General features: G+C 37.5%; 1 protein-coding gene across 1 annotated transcript in view; it reads left to right on the forward strand.

Annotated features, from left to right (window-relative positions):
• Positions 1 to 18,519, forward strand: part of LOC132783706 (leucine-rich repeat-containing protein 15) — a 61,104-nt gene that overhangs the window by 35,633 nt on the left and 6,952 nt on the right. The window contains 3 exon segments of the mRNA XM_060789052.1: positions 13,730 to 13,862; positions 16,314 to 16,511; positions 18,124 to 18,251. Coding sequence (XP_060645035.1) covers positions 13,730 to 13,862; positions 16,314 to 16,511; positions 18,124 to 18,251 — 459 coding nt within the window.

Below are 18,519 nucleotides of genomic sequence, written 5' to 3' on the forward strand. Positions count from 1 at the left end.
TTTAAATGTTTCAAATTGTCGACAGGGGATTTGGCATGGTATTTACGCTCAGATAAGCGCCTGTAGTTGCTTTATCTGCAAGGATATTCGCATTTTTATGCCCCGGTGCCAGTTCCGTGAGCGCTTAGATTTATTACAAGCCATTTTTTTTCTTTCCTACCGCCCACTTTCCCTCTCGGTCTCGCAATTAAAGTGCTTTTCGTACATAGTTGCCGCATGCTTTTTTTTGTGTGGCCTAAAAGTATGCAAATTATTTCGACATTAATGCGAGTTAAAAGTTGCGCAGTGTCGTCGTTGTCATTAAGTTTTGTACACATCAAAGCAAAATATTGTGCGAAGACAACACTATATAGCGATGCAAGCAGAGAAAAGTGCTTTTTCCCCCATATGCGGATAATCGCGAGAAAAACAAAAAAATAAAGCGAGCAACAAGAGCAAAGTGCAGCGCACAAACGTTGCCAAAGGCAACGGACGGAGCAACGGGGGAGACGGAGGTAAAAAAGAAACTTTTACTTGGTTTAGTGAAGTGCGCACGATGAGAGAGACATAATTATGCGATTTAACACTCTAAGTGGAACGACAACCGACAACCAAACAACGTGCAACCAACAGCTCCTCTGCAACAACATCCTTGCGGCACTCATCGCCAACGTCGTCGACGAGGCGTTGAACAAAGGAAGCGTCTGACAACAAGAAAAGGAAATTTGCCCGCTTAAAGTGCACTTCCACGTCAAAAGTGAGATGAGCTTAAAAACAAAAACAAAAGCAGCGTGCTTAAACTCTCAGACGCCCACAATTACGGCAACACTAGAGAACTCTTTAGATATGCTAACTAACCGATCAAATGCTTTGCTGATTAGCAACTTTTTATCATATTGCAATTATTTGCCCATCAATTGTTATACGAAAAGTGCCATTGTGATTGGAAATTGACTGTTTAAAGCAACTACGATCTTAAGTTCCAATCTCAAGTCAACTGCATTGCCTGATTACGAAGGCTGCTTGTCGTTTAGTTCTTTTCATTCGAGACAAGTCAATGCAAATGATTGCACAAAATGCCTCATTTAGCAGCAAATCAAATGGCTTCATTTCTAAGTGGATAAACACATAAATAGAGCTATGAATCTAGGAAATGTAGGCTGCGAAAAAGAGGGGAATAAGTACGCTAGCACACAAAATATAAAGCTGACCAATGCTAAACGAATGAACGAAATTGAATGAAAATCATGCTGCCACTCGCCTCGCTGCGTCAACAGAGCCTTGCCTGACAGGCTGCCAGACCTGCTGCTATGTAGTAGTAAAATGCCAGATGAAAAATTTTCATAAAATAACTTGGCCCTTTTTTTTCAGATCAGTGACCTTTTTTGCCAGCTCTCTGGACCAGTGAAGGCAACAAAATACTCACACAAACACACAAACGAAAAAAAAAAACATTTTTGTTAAGTAAAATTGAATTGTATTTTGACTGACTGTTGTTGCTCTCTCTTCCTCTCTCTACCCATTACTATTTCAGTCTGTAGCCTCAAGGGCCGAGGCTTTCGAGTTCAGGCTACAAAATGACAGGCGCATTCGAGCGACCTTTTCATAAGCACTTCTGCCCAAAAACTTTTAATAAGAGCAAAAGTTTGTTAGCCCATAAGTCAACTGCGAAATAAAAAATGCTGCGCAAAAATATTTCAAATTCTTCACATTTAATTCTTTATTTTTGTGTGTTGCATTAATCGACTTATTGATCTGTTAAACGTAGCCCAACACACTTTGAAGTAATAACTATAGCGAGAGCACATAAATTATTTAATTTCGTGCACCAAATGAAATTGAATTTTTAATCATCGTCCCCTTTGAATGCGAGTGAGTGTGTGTGTGTGTGTTGGAGCCATAAAATGAAATTATACGCAGTTGAGCTTAAGAAATGTGAGAGAGAGGAAAATAGGGAAAACTATGAATAGTACTCGTACTTTTTAATTAAGACTGGCGGATGGGAAGAGCGAGCGACAGGCTAATGGCCAAGCAGGCGACTAGTTGCAAAAGTGTTAACAGTTTCATTTAACGCAGCTAACAAACTCATTTAGCTTGGGACGTCGTCGACGACGATGCCAAACATTTCGTAGTGTGTGTTTCTCCTTTGCTGCTTCAGAGATTGCAGCGCGCGAAATGAACAATGCTGAGGATTTTCATTTAAGCTTATAGCTTTAAGTGCGGCAAACACACACACAGTCCCTAGACTTTGCTGCAGACACCACGTGGCGTATGCGTTATGCGTATTCCCTTAAGCATTTGAACTTTTACTCGCGCTTATCTCTACCGCTGCACAACAGGCTAATAAATGTGTGTAAATTAGTTATCAAAGACCCAACCAAACCAAACCATGAGCTGCTCTTTAGCATTAACTCATCATAATTAATATGATTTCTTTATTATGTTTTTGCTACCACATCAACTTAATACACACATGAGTTTCATCGCCTGCTTATCTCTGATTAATTTGCACTGCAATGCGACACCATCCACACGTTGTTGTTGTTGCTATTATTGCAAGGGCTTAACTTACCATTGTTTGTCATTAAAACGCTTGCATTTTGTGAGCTAATTATGCTAAAGGATAAGCTGCAAGTGCATATTAAATATACTTTCAACTTCACTTAGTGATACTTTGTAATATACTGTAGAAAGGTTTATCTCATTATTGCATATATTCTACGAGCATTTCTATACATTAAAATGCTTTTAAATTAAGCTAATAACTTTACATGATTTGATTTAAATAAATGAGCATTTTCACATTAAAAATAATAAATAAAAAATTTTCAAAATTTATTCAATTTTATCAGAAAAAAGTAAAGATTAGGATTGTATTTTCATTTGCAAAAAAAAAATTGTTTTACATTTGAAGAATTAATTGAAAAATTTTAGAAGTTGACTAGTTTTTAATTTATTATTTTAATTTATTGGGTTTTACAAAGAAAATGTTTAGAATGGCAGCGTGAATTTCCAATAAAAAAAATTTCCCTGACGAAATAAAAGGACAAAAATAGAGAAATTCTGCATTGACTTTATCTACACTGTATTTGTAATCAATTATGTATGTAATCAATTATAATAAAATTTGCGGCTTAAATTGCCTGCTTTCTTTCAGCGTATGCATGTTAAATGGTTAACCTATATATGTATATTGCACAGCTCGTAAATAAGTGCCTTGAAAACATATTTACGCATCTCATTAAATTGCACGCAAATCCACAAACATTTTTGCAGACAAACCAATTAATAAATGAATGCAAAAAATGTTTATAATTTCAATTAAATTCATTAATCTAGCCGGCCTCCTAAAATGAACAGCATAACGAACTGAGCACCCAACAGTGAACACAAAACAGATAGAGCAAGATAGCAAGTGAAGAGCAAAAGAGAAAGGGAAACGACAAACAGACAGTCAGACAGAGCGACACTCGAATGTCAAAGGCGGGCAATTAATCATTTTTTATAATTTATGCGCAGCAAGAAACTTTTGCCGGGCATCAACAACAACAACAACAAGGACAACTTTACACTGCCATCCATAAATGCCAATAAAATGTCATGATGCTTCTCGCATTTTATCCCCACTCGACTCTCTCTCTTGCTGGTTGTCTTCTTTTCGGCTGTCATTAAAATGAATTTTTCAATTGAACTCAATTGAAATGTCAAAATGCTCATTAATTTATCAATTTGCTGAGGGCGCTGTCGAACACAATAGAGAGAGAGCGAAAGAAGTGTCATAACTTCTATATTTTATATTCAACTATAGTGCTGATAACTTTTAATCAATCAACTGCGAACCGCTAAGAAATTGAAAATATTTGCCGTGTCGCATTCCCGACCCTTTGAGCCAAAGCTAATTTATCAATTGGAGCGACGACATTGCAAATATTTTGTTTTGTAATGTTAAGTAATGTTTTTGGCCCTTTCGGACCGAGGCCAAGCGAAAAACGGGTTGTGCAAAAGCGTGCCAAGGTCTTCAGAGTCGGTTTATGTGATTGAAAGTACATTGTGTGGTACTTTAATATTTATGACAAAATGCCAGTTGCCCTTCTGGACTATATTTAGTCCCCAAACTGACAGTCTTGCTGACACTTTTATTTTTAATTACGTTCTCATTTTGAAGGATGCTCTGTGCCCTGTACATTATTAGAACTCGAAATTTTATATGACGATGGCGATGACGATGGCGATAGCGATGTGAAGCGCATCGAAATTTTTTACGACCAACTTGCAGAGGCATTTTTCCATTAAATTTTCTTTTCTATGGTTCCCTTTTTTTCTTCCCTTTTGCGTCCGCTCATTTTGTATTGGTTGCCCTTCTGTCACACCCTTTTGTGTATTGACTTTTGAGCACATCAACCGCAAATACCGCAGCGGCAGACTACGAGTATCAGTTGTGAGTTGGAGTATGAGAGTCGCACTCTGTCGTATGTAGGAAAACTCAATCAAACTGTTAATCGACTTGTGGTTACGATGAAAGGAACGTGGCCGAGCCGCCTGCATCGCTCCTTCTGAATGCCTGTCGGTCTGTCTGTCTGTGCGTTACCCTTTTTGATTGTTTTTTCCTCATGAATTTCCAACCATAAAATGTCAATAATATGTTTGCTATTTGCGCTTTCATTGAGTGAGTTATATACGTTGATGTTTGCATTGCGTTGAACCATCGAGCTGCTTAATGTCAATAGGCAATAAAAAAAGGTTAAATGTTGTCTTTGGCAAATTGAAGCACAGATGTGATTTCAAGTTTTCGCTGTTTGCGCTTTAATTTTCTGTACTATAATCAAGAATTTATCACAATATGCACATTGACCTATTTAAGTGGCTAAAAGCATGCACTTAATCTTGACAATTCACAAATTAACAGCAATTAAATCGAGCCAACTCGTTACATGTCTTTGAATTTGTGTTGAGCTCAATATTATTCTAATGCTTGGCTGTCAATCAGAATTCGAGAGTGTTTTGAAGCTGCTTCAGGGCTGTGATTTAATTGAATGCTGTGGCATCCACAAGTGCATAAAATAAGTTAAATTAAACAAATCTAATGAAGAGTGTGTATATATATAAATGTGTGTGTGCGTTTGATGCATGAGTCCTTGGCGCCCAACTGAGGCTGGCATGCGGTGGCAAGATAGACGACTTAGCAGCCAAGCCAAGCAGCACAGCCTGGGCTCCCAGACACCGCACGTGCCTCAGTTTTGTGGCCAGCACGAGAGCTCACACACAGACACAGACACAGTGAAACGATGTTGTAATTTCTGGCTACCTTCTTTCAAAATGATATAAAGCCAAAGGCAGGCAACAATGTGGTGACGGCAAAGCTAGTCTAGCTCTATCTCCCTCTGTGTGTGGCCCTGACAGTTCTCTATCTGTCTCTCTCGACTCTCCGCTGAAGCACTTGTATGTGAAAGAGCAGTAGCAGCAGCAGCAGCAGCAGCAAAATGAACAAGCGGAAACAATTAGCGTTGTAGCATTATTTGTAACATGCTGTTTGCCAGCCCAGTAATTAAGTGTCTCATTAAAAAAATGATAAATTTAAATGGAAAGATCTTTTACAATGCTGTCGCTACTGCAGACAGTCTCGAGTGCCCTTAAAGACACTTTTCATTTTATACACATTTTCCACAGCAATTTAAAACCTCAAACCCAACACAAGTTTTTGCACACAACAAAAAGAAATGAGAATTTGAAGCGTTGAAAGGATAACAAAAAAACATGTATACGACACTTTTGTTTCGTCTTCTTGCTTGGTTTGTTGTAATCTACAAATTGGCGCCTTAAATCCTTTTGTGGGCGCTTCTCTACTTCTCATTCTTACTTTTTGCTCGCCTTCGCCGCCGTCTGGCAATGTGAAACTTTTCCGAGCGACTAAATTCAACGGTTTGTCGTCTCTTGTTTTACTTTGACTTTCAAAACTTTAAATTGTTGAAATATAAAATAAACAATGGAAAAGAAAAACCTAAAATAAACACGCAAACAAAAAAGAAAACAATTTTGGTTAAGCAAAGTTTTCTATTTTTTGATTGAATTTTTATTTGATACATCAGAAATTGCTGTCATCGTTACCACAAATAAATATGTGTATATCAAGGTTCAATCTCTGACTTTAATAAATTATATTCAATAATATTGCACATTCATAAATCTGCTGAAACTTTTGAAAAAAATATTTGCATAATTTAAAGGAAACATTTACGAGAGAATTTTTGCAACAATTGCGCGTACAATTGAATAAAAATAAATCCCCTGTAATGTGCGCTGTCAGCTCAAGTGGCATTAAAATGCATTAAATATGAAAAAGCCCTCTCACGCGCACAAACGCATAAAGTGCATTAAAATATTAAATTAAAGTCAGTCAACTCTTTTTTTGAGTACACAAATTTACATTGTAGTTTGTCATAAGTAAAGTGGCAACAAAGCAACTAATTAAATGCAATTTGTTAATTATTATAGTGGCAGTAAAATTCTTTACCATACTAGATTATTTTTTCAGGAGAATACATTAAATGTGCATAACATTTTTTATAATCAATTTTTTGACTTTGCATTTTTAAAGTCAATTCAATGTATTCATTATTAATCACATAAAATTTGTGCTATCATGCATGGCAATTTAATTAAAAATTGCATGCTGATTACGGAATTTTATTTAATTTGAATTTAATATTATACTTTAGTATTGAAAGTGAAAACATTTTAGCTAAAGAATTTATTTTGTCAATTTAAATTACGTTTATGATAATTATATGAAATTTTGACAACGTATATTATAATTGAATTATAAATGCTAATGTCGAATAACATAGTTTTAAACAAGTGAGAAGTTCATAGGCGAGAGTTCTCGATTGTGAGATACCCGCCACCAAAATACTAAAATATGCAGAAGGCTTTATTTAGTGTATTTATATACTAAACACTTTAGATTGACAGCCACAGCAACTAAGATTTGTTGACGTTGATCAATAATATAAATATGTTATGGGGTAGGAGTTATCTCCTTCTGCCTGTTACTTACATTTCCAAGAGGCACAAAGTTACCCTTCCAGCCTATGCGTAATATTAAATACCAAATATTGAAAATAGTATAATTTATGTTGTTAAGATTTTAATAGTTATTTTTTAACACACAAGCTGTGTGCTAACCCTAACTTAACTCATCAGCTGAACAAATGCCTAATCTATGAAAAAATTTTCATAATGGAGACCATTTGAACATATAACATATAATTTATGTTGTAGAGATTTTATTAAGGAGACAATTTAAACATATAACATATAATATAATTTATGTTGTAGAGATCGTAATAGTTATTATTCAACATACAAACTACTGGCCCTAACTTAACTATTTTATATCTCATCAGCTGAGCTAATGCCTAATCTATGCAACAATTTACAACATGAAGGCCACTTAAATATTGAACAGTTGACTCTCATAACCCATTTTGGGCTACTCCCCGGACTAAATATTGCAATTTGAAATCCACACGTGTCCGCTCTGTGTGAAGCAGGCCAAACGTTTTTATCAATTTTCATGGATGCCATAGGGGAGAGTGGCAGAGTGTGCAGAGAGCGAAGAGCTATGAGCTTGGGCCAAGGCGCAGGCAGAGGCAGAGGCAGAGGCTATCAGTAAGCTGCTCGGATTGAGCAAAGTGGCAGCGAGGCGTGATTATGCGGCCAACTGTGGCAGTAACTAGATGATAGACACAACATGCTGCATGGTCACGAAGCAGCCGCGCTTCATGCTCCTCCCCCCTCTTCCGTCCTCTCTGTCACCTTTTTTCGGTGGCCAAGGCATAAAAGACTTGAGCGATTAGTTGCAGAACGTGCGGTGCATGCAATCCTGATGCCGTTGCTCTCTCTCTCTCTTTTTTGGCCACGTGCTACTTTTGCCTTGGCCACAAGCTACGAGTAACCACAAAGCGCCAGGGATTGTCAGAGAGGAGACTGAGAAGGAAACTAAAGCAAACTCTAGAGCTTTAAGCCGTGCTGGCCATTGGAGGAAGCTTTTGGGGGATTTACAAGAAAACAAAATTGTCACATAAAGGAATTAAACTCTAGTTTCGTTGGTTCTTCCTTTCTCTCTTGCGCTTTCGTTCGGTGTCTCTTGGCAATGGCAATTCAATTGTTTTTTGTTGCTGTAGTAATTGTAGTAACATGTGTTTACAAAATCAGACACGCCCACTTGTTAGCCCACTTGGTCAACCACTTGGGCCACTTGTGGGCGACGACAACAACAAATTTTATTTTATTTGATTTATTTGCGTGGGAATTTTCATGTAATTGCCTCGTGTCGACACAAGGAAATTTATATACACTTATGAATAGCGACTGTCTGTCTGTCTGTCTGTCCGTGTGTATGTGTAAATACACTACTAATAATGTGTGTGTGTTTTGTGTGTGGTTGCGTGCAATCGGCTGCAGCTTTTGTCGCTCATTTTTTGGGTCATTTGGCTGGTGCGATTAGCTCGTGTGGCTTTGGGCTTTTGGCTTTGGCTTTTGCCACATTTGCTGCTGCCACTGCTGCTGCTGCTGCTGGGACGCCCACAAACTGACCACGCCCACATAGTGGCCACATGTGTGTGCGTGTGTGCACGTGTGTGTGTTTGTGTGAGCATGTACTCAATGCGGAAGAGGAAGTGCGCAGACGACATTAAGCTGACACTGGCCAATTAAGCACGGCAAATGAGCAGCAATCTTTTGACTCAATGATGCCTAAAACAGGTCGCACCCCTCCCCACACTTCACCTTGACCACTGGAGCCTGCACAGAGAGTTCATTTGAGGCATTAAGCCTGACTGAACCAAGAAAAAGTAAATGAAGCTGCTTCCTCTTCGCTCACTATTTGTGTGTGGCAAATAACTGAATGTGAAGCAGGTCAGCATTTGGCTTTAACGTGAACAGCTTTAGTTACCATAGAGCGACGGACCCTTCACAAAAATGTGTTTACCAGTGTTTCAGATTTCAGCTGCAGCAAGAAAGAACCTAAAACCCGTTGCAAGATATTAACTTTCAACCGCCGACACAGTCGCCACACCGTTTGCCATTGATCGCGGTTTTCTTAGCTGTCCAACCCGTTTCAGTGTCACTTGCCTGCTTTTGCTGCTGTCCGTTCGTCTTTCGTTTATTTCCTACCTGCCCAGCTCTGCTCTGCTCTGCTCTGGTCACGGTCACAATTCCTTTGTTGTCTTTTGATTGCATTCTTAACGCTTCACGCCAGCGCATCCACTCACAAAAGAGCTCTCTTCTCTGGCCAAAACAGCATCATTATCGCCATCGCCATCGCCATCGCAATCGCAATACTTTTTTTTTATTATGTACGGCAATTATATATGCAAAATTTTGTATTTTTTCTTAATAACCAATTCAAACTTCTATAGATTTCTTCTTTTTATAAAAATCTTTAGTGAAGTTCTTTTATAAAGATGTTGATGTTAAAAAGCTGATAAACATTGTTTATATGAAATGCTGAAATTAAAGAAAACTTTGAGTAAGCTCAATTTACAATCAAGACAAATTTTAGATATATTATTATGATATTTTCTAAATACGCAATTTTTAAATCTCATAGCTTGTTTCTCTCGAGTTAACTCTTTAGTGCAGTTATTTTTAGCAACAAATGCCATTTCAATGTCTGCGCATAATTTGACAATGATTGGGATTTGATTCAACCGACTATTCACATTATTCACACGCCGAGCACGCAGTTAGATCATAAATAAATGTGCAGTTTAGCGCCGGAATATTTGCTGCAGACTTGCTGGCGCTTTAAAATCACTTGTTGGCTATTAAAGAAAAGCAAGGCAAGAGAGAAGCAAAATACAATAATAAAACACAAATCTACAGGCCGAAAATATATTATATTGTAATATAATTTTTCGAGCGTAAATCTAATTTATCAATTTGTGTATGTGTGTGTGTGTGTGGGGCCAAAAAAAAAGAGAAATAAGCTAAAGCGACGACAAGAAAAGCGCAAAATCGAATAAAAGGCAGCAAAAGGGCAAACAGAACGCAACGCAAAAAAAATAAATAAAAGCGGCCGCAACATTTTGTTAGTAACATTTGCTGGCAAATCAGAGAATTGGACAGAGAATTGCAAAGGCAAAGGAAACAAGTGTGTGTGTGTTGGTGTGTGTATGTTGCCAGTTTTGTTCTCTCTATATAAAACGTGCCGCAGGCCCTGTGGTAATTGGCAATAAATGTGTTCATGAATTTTAATGTTGGCTTCTCGCTGGTCAGCCCGGACTGCCCTCTGATCCGCCTTCCCCTCTCTCTCTCTTTCGCGTCCCTCCCTCCACTTCCAATTAGGTTACAAATCGAGGCATAACTCATAATATTATGCCAGCTGTTTCTTTTTTTTCTACCCTGCCTGGCTTAGCCTTTTAGTTGAAATTTAATATAATTTGATTTTTGGGAAGCAACGACCAAATATTGAGATTTATTTCATTTTGAATTGTGTGTGCGAAATGCAAACATGTTTTAGCATTAAACCTAATACAATTTAGTTGGTAGTCAAATGAATACGTTTGCCGCGTAATTTAATAGGAGGAAAACAAGGAGGAGGAGTCGGAAAAGTAAAGCTAGCGAATGGGGGAGAACTCAACCACATCCGACTCGGGGAGTAACTTTTCGGTTTGATTTATCATATTCAATTACAAAAGTAGCGCACGTATTAAATGGCCGCATCCTGCCACCAGCCACCAAACCAGCCCAAGTCCCATGCGGCGTATGAGTAATTTAGTATGGCAAAGCTTAACCCGTAGTCGTATGATATCTTTTTCGCCGACTGCTTCCGGCATTCTGTTTGCATTCGCATAGGCAAATGGAACGAGCCTCAGCCACAGTCTTGATTTCTCGAGTGCTTAAATAGCACGAAATGGGCAGAAAGAAGTCATAGCAAATATGTATGCTGAAAGCTGATATCAACAACTACTTTACTGCGGCATCCACTGTCCACTCGCCGACTTCCCCTTCCTTTTCCTGTTGCCTCGCAACTTTCAACTTTTTCGGGGCATTTCGCGTGCGGCATGTGCAGCGTCAAGCAGCGGCCCAGAACGCAAACAAACTTTTACCCGAAAAGTCCAAATCGAGCGTGTACGTCGAACATCGTCAGCTGGCTGTGTATTTGCATTGTGGCTGGAGGAGTGTGGAGAGTGGAGGGCGTGGCAGCCGCTTGCTTAGCAGCTTCTTTAACGAATTGAACAGCTGTTGGCCATTGGCCCGCTGCTTTGATGTGGCTTCGAATCTAGAAACTTTCCATTTTTATTAAATGAACGAATGCTACGATTAATGAGACTTTAATTAACGACTTGTGGCTTAGATGACAGTTTGCTAAGAATAACAGGAAATAATTGAGTTATTTTAACATTAATACTGCATATATAATAATAATAATTTAATAATGATAATATCACAGAATTTATAGAGCAATCAATTTCTGTTGACTGAATTATAATATTTAAAATATAAATGACATATGTATGTATATAAATATCTAAATATAAAATACAGGTTTGTTTCTGTTTCAACAGAACTGAAAGGTGATGAACGGATAAGTTGTTGTAAGTAGCAATAAAAACGAATATGACATAAATAAAAAACTATTATCGCATTTTGTTTCCTATGAAGAAGTAGTTGCTGAGGCTTAGCTTTGATCTTTTTGTCAGTCAGATTAAAATGTTTCTTATATTCAATTTATGATATGTTTATGTAACTCTAATCTGAATAAAAACAATTCTAAATAAAAGCAATAACATTTAACGAAAGTTATTTGTTAAAGTCTACACAGCAATTTTTGTGAGCCTTATATTAACGTTAAGTCACTTTGAATCTCTTGCTTAAATAAAAAAGTGAAATAAGCAATGACCCTTTGAAGCTTAAAGTTTTAATGCGATAGGAAAGGCGATTTCTTAATATACAATTCCATTGTCAAACAAGTTGTTGATGCCCAGCTCTGGCAGTAGCTATGCGCTGAAAGAATTGTGTGCTTAAAGTGCATAATGCAGTCAAGCTGCTTACTTTAAATGCACTTTTCAAGTTGTTGTATATAATATAATATTTGTTGTACGGGTTTTTTTCTTTGTGGCTTATGCCACAAGTTAAATTGAGTGTGTTTGTGCGCAAAGAATGGAGTTGAAATTGAGAATATGCTGGTTGTAGTAAAAGAAAGAAGACAAGGAGCAAATAAAATAAGAGAGAGAGAGCGCAGAAGTTTTGGGCATACAGCAGACATAACTCAAGCATATTGTCTCCAAGAGGAAGCGCTTGCAATTTTTCACTTTTACCGCAACAACTTTGCAGAAATATTACTCTGTCGACGACTGGCAGCCCTGGCAGCAATATTCTGACAACAACAAATCCGATGCGCATACAATGTGCATAAGGTGCCGACGATGAGCCGGAAACTTGACAGTTTGCTGCCTGCCATCCGGCGTAAAAATGAAAAATATGTTTCACATATAAATCCAGCGGCTTCATACACTTTCCGGCAGCAGCAAAGCTCGCGACACAAAGCAAGCCAGAGGGCGTAAACTAAAGTTAAGAAAAGCGAGTACTTTGTAGTAGAATCATATGAAAATGAAATTACGAAATACTAACGATTATTTTCAGTAGTGGCACATAAGTTGTAGTATTTCTGTGTTTAAATTTCACATTGTCGAGTTTTCCTGTCGGAGTTCTTTAGTTGCTAACCGCATTGTGCTGTGGCTAATTTATGCAGAGAGCGAGCTGCGCGACCACCGCAGTTTATCGCTGAGCACACGAGTGTCCAGAGATGTGTTGACCACAAATCACCGAGGTCAAACATGGCGTATACGTAACGTATGCAACCGAAACCCAAATGCTAACATGTGTATACAAAAACAATAGCTACTGCTGCTGTTGTTGCTCCTAAAAATAACAACCACAACGGCAACAACAATAACAATAACAACAACAACAACAACTGCAGAGAGCAACTATGTCAACATATGACACCACGTTGATTTCAATTTGAAATGCTGTAAGAGAGAGAGTGTGTGTGATTGTGGTTTTTTTAAATGGATTAGCGCCATTGACAAAATGGAAAAAATTGAAGTGGGTTAAAAGTTGAATTAGTTTTGACCGGCAGACAAAGTATTTAACAAAAAAACCCCTACACTAATTGCCACTTGGCAATAAAGCGAACACAAAACAAGTGAGAAAGCAACAGTTAAGTTTGATCAACTGTGAGATACCCGCTACATTTTGAATAAATGCAAAACAGTGCAAAACATATGACAAAATTAATATTTGGTATATTTATATAGTAATATATTCAAAATATACCATAGAGTACTAAAAATATACCAGATTGTTAGCCAAAGCAACTAAAACCTGCAGTAAAATAAAAACTATTTCTCCAATAACTTATACAATTATTATGTAATCGCAACCAGGAATCTCATAAAGACTATAGATAATATTGTATCTACAAAAATTCACGACTCTATCTCTATCTCTTATAGACTCAAAGATCTAAGTATTCATATAGACAGACGGACATGGCTAAATCATCTCGGGTGTTGATACTGATCAAGAATATATATACTTTATGGGCTGAAGATGCCTCCTTCTGCCTATTACGTACCTTTCCTGCAGGCACCAAGTTATAATACCCTTCTACCCTATGGGTAACGGGTATAAAAATGCCACTTTAATAATACGTCAAAAAAACATTTATCTATTTTTGCAGATGCTCTTAAAGTGGCTGCTGTTCAGCCTGTGCATAATGCCGGCCCTGTTCAGCAATACGAGAAGGAAATGCCCCGTCGAATGCAGTTGTAGCCTCGATGATTTGGATCGCTTTCAGGCCATTTGTACAAAAGGTAAGTGGCGCAATAACTGCGAAAAACGATACGCTCAATGGGTGAATGGGGGAAAATTATGCACAGAGTGGGGGCAGAAAGAGAATGAAATGGGAGAAGAGCAGCAGAGTAGAGTGAAATGCAGGCCACAACGCAACTCATCGTTGTGGCATGGCCCGACACACTATCGTTAGGATAACATCATAATTACAATGCTTTTACTCAGTTTTGCAGTTTGTTCGATTTGTGCCACACACGCACCCAAAATGCCATTACTCCCCTCCTTTCACCCCTGTCTGTGTGTATGTGTGATATTATTTTTTAAAGCTGCCCATTCGTTTCGCTTCTAAATGTCTGACAATTTCAATTTGTTCAACTGTCATTTGCCGTCGTCTGCTACTCACATACTATATATGTATGTATATGTATTTCCATTGCAAAAATCTATAATTTCAATTTAACGCTTGTTTGGATAGCGCAAATACACAGACTCGAACGCACACATCCACACACATACACACACACGCACACAGTCTCACACATTGTAAGTCCTTTCGCATTTGCTTTAAATGCGTTGCTGATGCTTTTGTCGTTTTAATTTCACTTCCCCCAAAAATTTCGTTTGGGCAGAATAACTGGCACGACTAAGCAATGTGAACGAGAACTGGCATTGACAGTGCCACAAGACAACAATCTGCTGCTTTCTCTCTCTCTCTCTCGTTTTCTCCTTTCCATTGAATATCTCTTGCTCCCCATTCAACTCGCAGCTTATCGAGACTGAATTAGTGTTAATGTTTAAGCAATTTGTTTCAATTGTTTCACATTATTTATTTAACGTATTAAAAGCAGATTTCAATTTAGTTTTGCATGCACAAAATTTCAAACAGAAATACATATATTTGCATTTGACAATTGTATTAAATAAGTTCAAAAAAGAAAGTAAGAGAAAAGATAAGCAAGAATGTATATATGTATATATATATTTAAAAAAAAATGTGCAAAGAAAAAGTATTAATATTTATAGAATATAAAAGAGATCCAAAAAGAAAGAGACAATATATATGAACATTACACATTTAAAATGTATTTACTTCATTTATTTTAGGAAAGACAGAAAATGGAAAATATTCCATTTCTTTGATTAAATTTAGGTAGCCGTAACAGAGAAGAAATCATTACAAATTTAAAAAGTATTTCAAAGGAAATACATAAAATGTAAATATATAAAATGTAAGATAGAAGAAAAATTATACATTTATTCTCCTTATTTATTATTTTACTACTCTATATTTAATTCAAAATAAATACCAAATACCAAGTACATGTATAAAAATTCAAATCAGAGTTACAATAATAATATTGAAAATTACATATTAAATATACAGTTCATAGTAAAAAAAAGTTGATATAAACTCCCATTTACTAACTCTAGTCTATCAACTCGACTGCTAATTTCCTTTCTGTTCGTTCTGCACGCTACCATAAATATTACAATGTGATAATATAAATTCCGCATCACATTTTGTTTTTACGTTTTCCACATAGAAACTTTACAGGTTTTGTCCTAGTTGCTTACGTTGCTCAACTACTTTTTTATAAAAAAATATATATATTTTTAGACACAAAAGTACAATTGCATCTGCATAATATTTATGAGCAATGTGAACTGCGTTGCTAATGAGCAGCGTCAGCAGCATGCGATGCCGTGTTCCCCATTTTCTGTGCTTCTTTCTACTTCTATTTTTTTTTGTCACTCTCCCCCTCTTCGCGTCCCCTGTGGAGGAATGTAACAATACTCGTAAATGCCAACAAAATTGCAAGCGCGTTAAAATATGTTACAATCAGTGTTAATGCTTTGCATTTTTTATGAATATTTCCCGCAGCGTAGCGCAGTGCAACTAGTTCAACTCGCCAACTCTCTCTGGCAACAACACACAATGCAATGAGCACATAATAATGCAACGAGCAAATACACAGCCAAAAAATGTGCATAGTATATGCCGTATTACGTATACGTATTGTTCGCAGTGGAAATACAATAAAGGCGGCGGAGACTAGGATTGCGGTTACCCCCAAAAATTGTATAGCATCTAGTACAATCGTGGGGTCAGTCGTAAAGTGCGTGCACTCGTTACTAGCTGCTGCAAATTTTTGTATGAAATCCTACACTCATTTCTATATAAAGTGGTATTGTTGAAATGACCCCGACATTTGTGTGCTGTAACATTGTTTGCATACTCGTACATATAACACGAAAAAAGAAACCAGAGTTCATACTAGTTTTGTGGTTCTGCAGTTAATGATCTTGTTGGTGGGGAGCATTGTTAACCTTTAGTTATATTGTTGGCAGCATTGCATAAATTACTATGCTAAGGGGCGGGGCTGTTTTTATAGCCAGCGTTTAACGCTTTAAAAACTGACCTCACATTTAATTGCATTTCTCTCTCTCTCTACTATATACTTAATTTACAGGCGGACTAAGCTCTTTATCTGCCAATCAGCTGGATGTCGATGTGAAGGTAATCATTGTGCGTGGACCGCGTAACTCGATAACCATTGGACCGGCAATGCGTCAGTTTACGCAATTGCAAGTGCTGCGCATTACGGACTCCAATCTGCCGGCAATTGGGGCCGAGTCCTTGTGGGGTCTCAAACATCTCTGCATATTAGGTGAGTAATCAATTGTTTATGACGCTGGTACTAAAAAATCGTCGTTGCGTATACGCAGCGTATTAAAATTTAGCAGCGAGCGCAGCGCGATTTCAATTTAAGCAGCTGCGCATAGCTAAAAACACCGCGCGCGACCCTGATATGCAAATAAATACAATCAAAATGAGTAAGGAGAAGGACAACCCGAATCGAAAAAAAAAAAAGAAAATCACATCCAACGCTGTCAAGCGTTGCGTTTGCTGTGCTGCTGTCCTGCTGTCCTGTTGCCTCGTAAAAGGGCGAAGGCAAATAAAAGTGCGCCTCGCAAAATGGTAAATGAGCGCAGCACTCGATGCGGTCGACAGGACAATATAATCTCCACGGCAGTAGCGGGTACTGACACTTTATCGTTAAGCTTGTAACTGACAGATGGTTATAGGAGCTCACACTTAAGACTGCATTTAAAGCAACGACAGCGCTAACGCAGATAAGAGATTACAATGCTCAAATACTTATTCGGCACATTTCATAACATAGCGTATTTAATCATTCGTTGTGGCGTTCTGCGTTTTCTTACTTGTCAATAAAATTGAAATTGATGCGCCAAACAGCGAAAAGCGTCCCACAAATAAAATAAGATTGTGAGAAATCAAAAAGCAAAAGGCAGGCAACCAGGCAACGAACGCTTCGATATCGTTTGCCAAGCTTTCAACTTGTTTATGTGGATTTTATGTACGAGTACGTTTCGCTGTTTGTCTGTCTGCTTGGTCCTTGGAAATCGCATCGGGAACGGCCCTCCAATTATTTACATGCCCCAATCTTTGTTTTTGTCGTTCTTTATTTTATTTTTGTTTCTGTATTTTCAACGCTTTCCCCAGTTGCTTGCCAAAAGTCAAAAGTCGACATAAAACACACACACATATGCACAAAGTTTTCTGCTGCAGTTAAAAATAGAACAAATGGCATTTCGTTTGCCCGCCATTTCTAGTATTTAAATTAATTTTTTTGGCAAATGTTTTAAAATGTTTAAGTGGGCGTGGCCAGCTGCTTAACCAGCAGCAAACTCTGCAGTGTTTCCTCCTCTTGTTATACAAAAGAAAATGCTACAAGCAACAGCTAAAGTAAAATCCAAAGTCCCACATTGCTTTTAGCTAAAAATGCTACTCATGTTGTCTAGGCACCAAAAAGGGGGCGTCGTGTGTAATGTATTTTGTGCTTTATCTGTGGCAACTTTCACAGTGAATCCAACGAGCATCCAAATACTCTTGTGTGTGTGCTCGACCCATTTGTATTTGTTTTAAAGTTTTCCCATCCATATGTGAAGTTGCATTCGACAAGAGGCATTGCCAATGTGTTTTTATTTTCTTTACGATTTTTGCATTTATTTACACGTTACAAAAATATTTACGCAATTCGCCATTGAGGTCAAAATACAAACTCAATCCATTTGCGGGGGTTATATCAAATTGAAGTCAGGCCACACACATATCACGTCATAATAACAACAATTTCCATTTCATTTTTCATTCGCAAACAAAAAAACTGTTGCATATTTTTGCCATGATGAAATATCCATCTTTACACAATAAAATAATAACAAAAACAACAACATTTTTGTGTGGCCACAATACAGATCTATCGAAGAACAACATCACAAACATCACGGAGAATAACTTTCGGGGCCAGGATAATCTATTGGAATTGGATTTATCGAAAAATAAAATACTACGCATGGCGAGTTCAACATTTCGCCATCTGACGGTGAGTAAAGCAATAACAGATTTTTTAAGCAATGACTTTCTGAGAGGCAGAAGTAGAGAGATAGAAATGGAAATTTGAATACAATAGCAAAATACATTTTAGCTTCGCTTTCGAATAATTTTAAGTGCTAACGGAAACAATCTGCTAATGTCTGTCGTCAACTTGGCTCAGCTTATATTTACACTAAAAAATCTCTTGGATTAAACTTTATTCCAACAGTAAATTTGCATGCTAATCATAGATCCGTTTTATTTTCGCAATTTTTATG

The sequence above is a fragment of the Drosophila nasuta genome, chromosome 2L (genome assembly GCF_023558535.2).
Source record: "Drosophila nasuta strain 15112-1781.00 chromosome 2L, ASM2355853v1, whole genome shotgun sequence".
Taxonomy (NCBI): domain Eukaryota; kingdom Metazoa; phylum Arthropoda; class Insecta; order Diptera; family Drosophilidae; genus Drosophila; species Drosophila nasuta.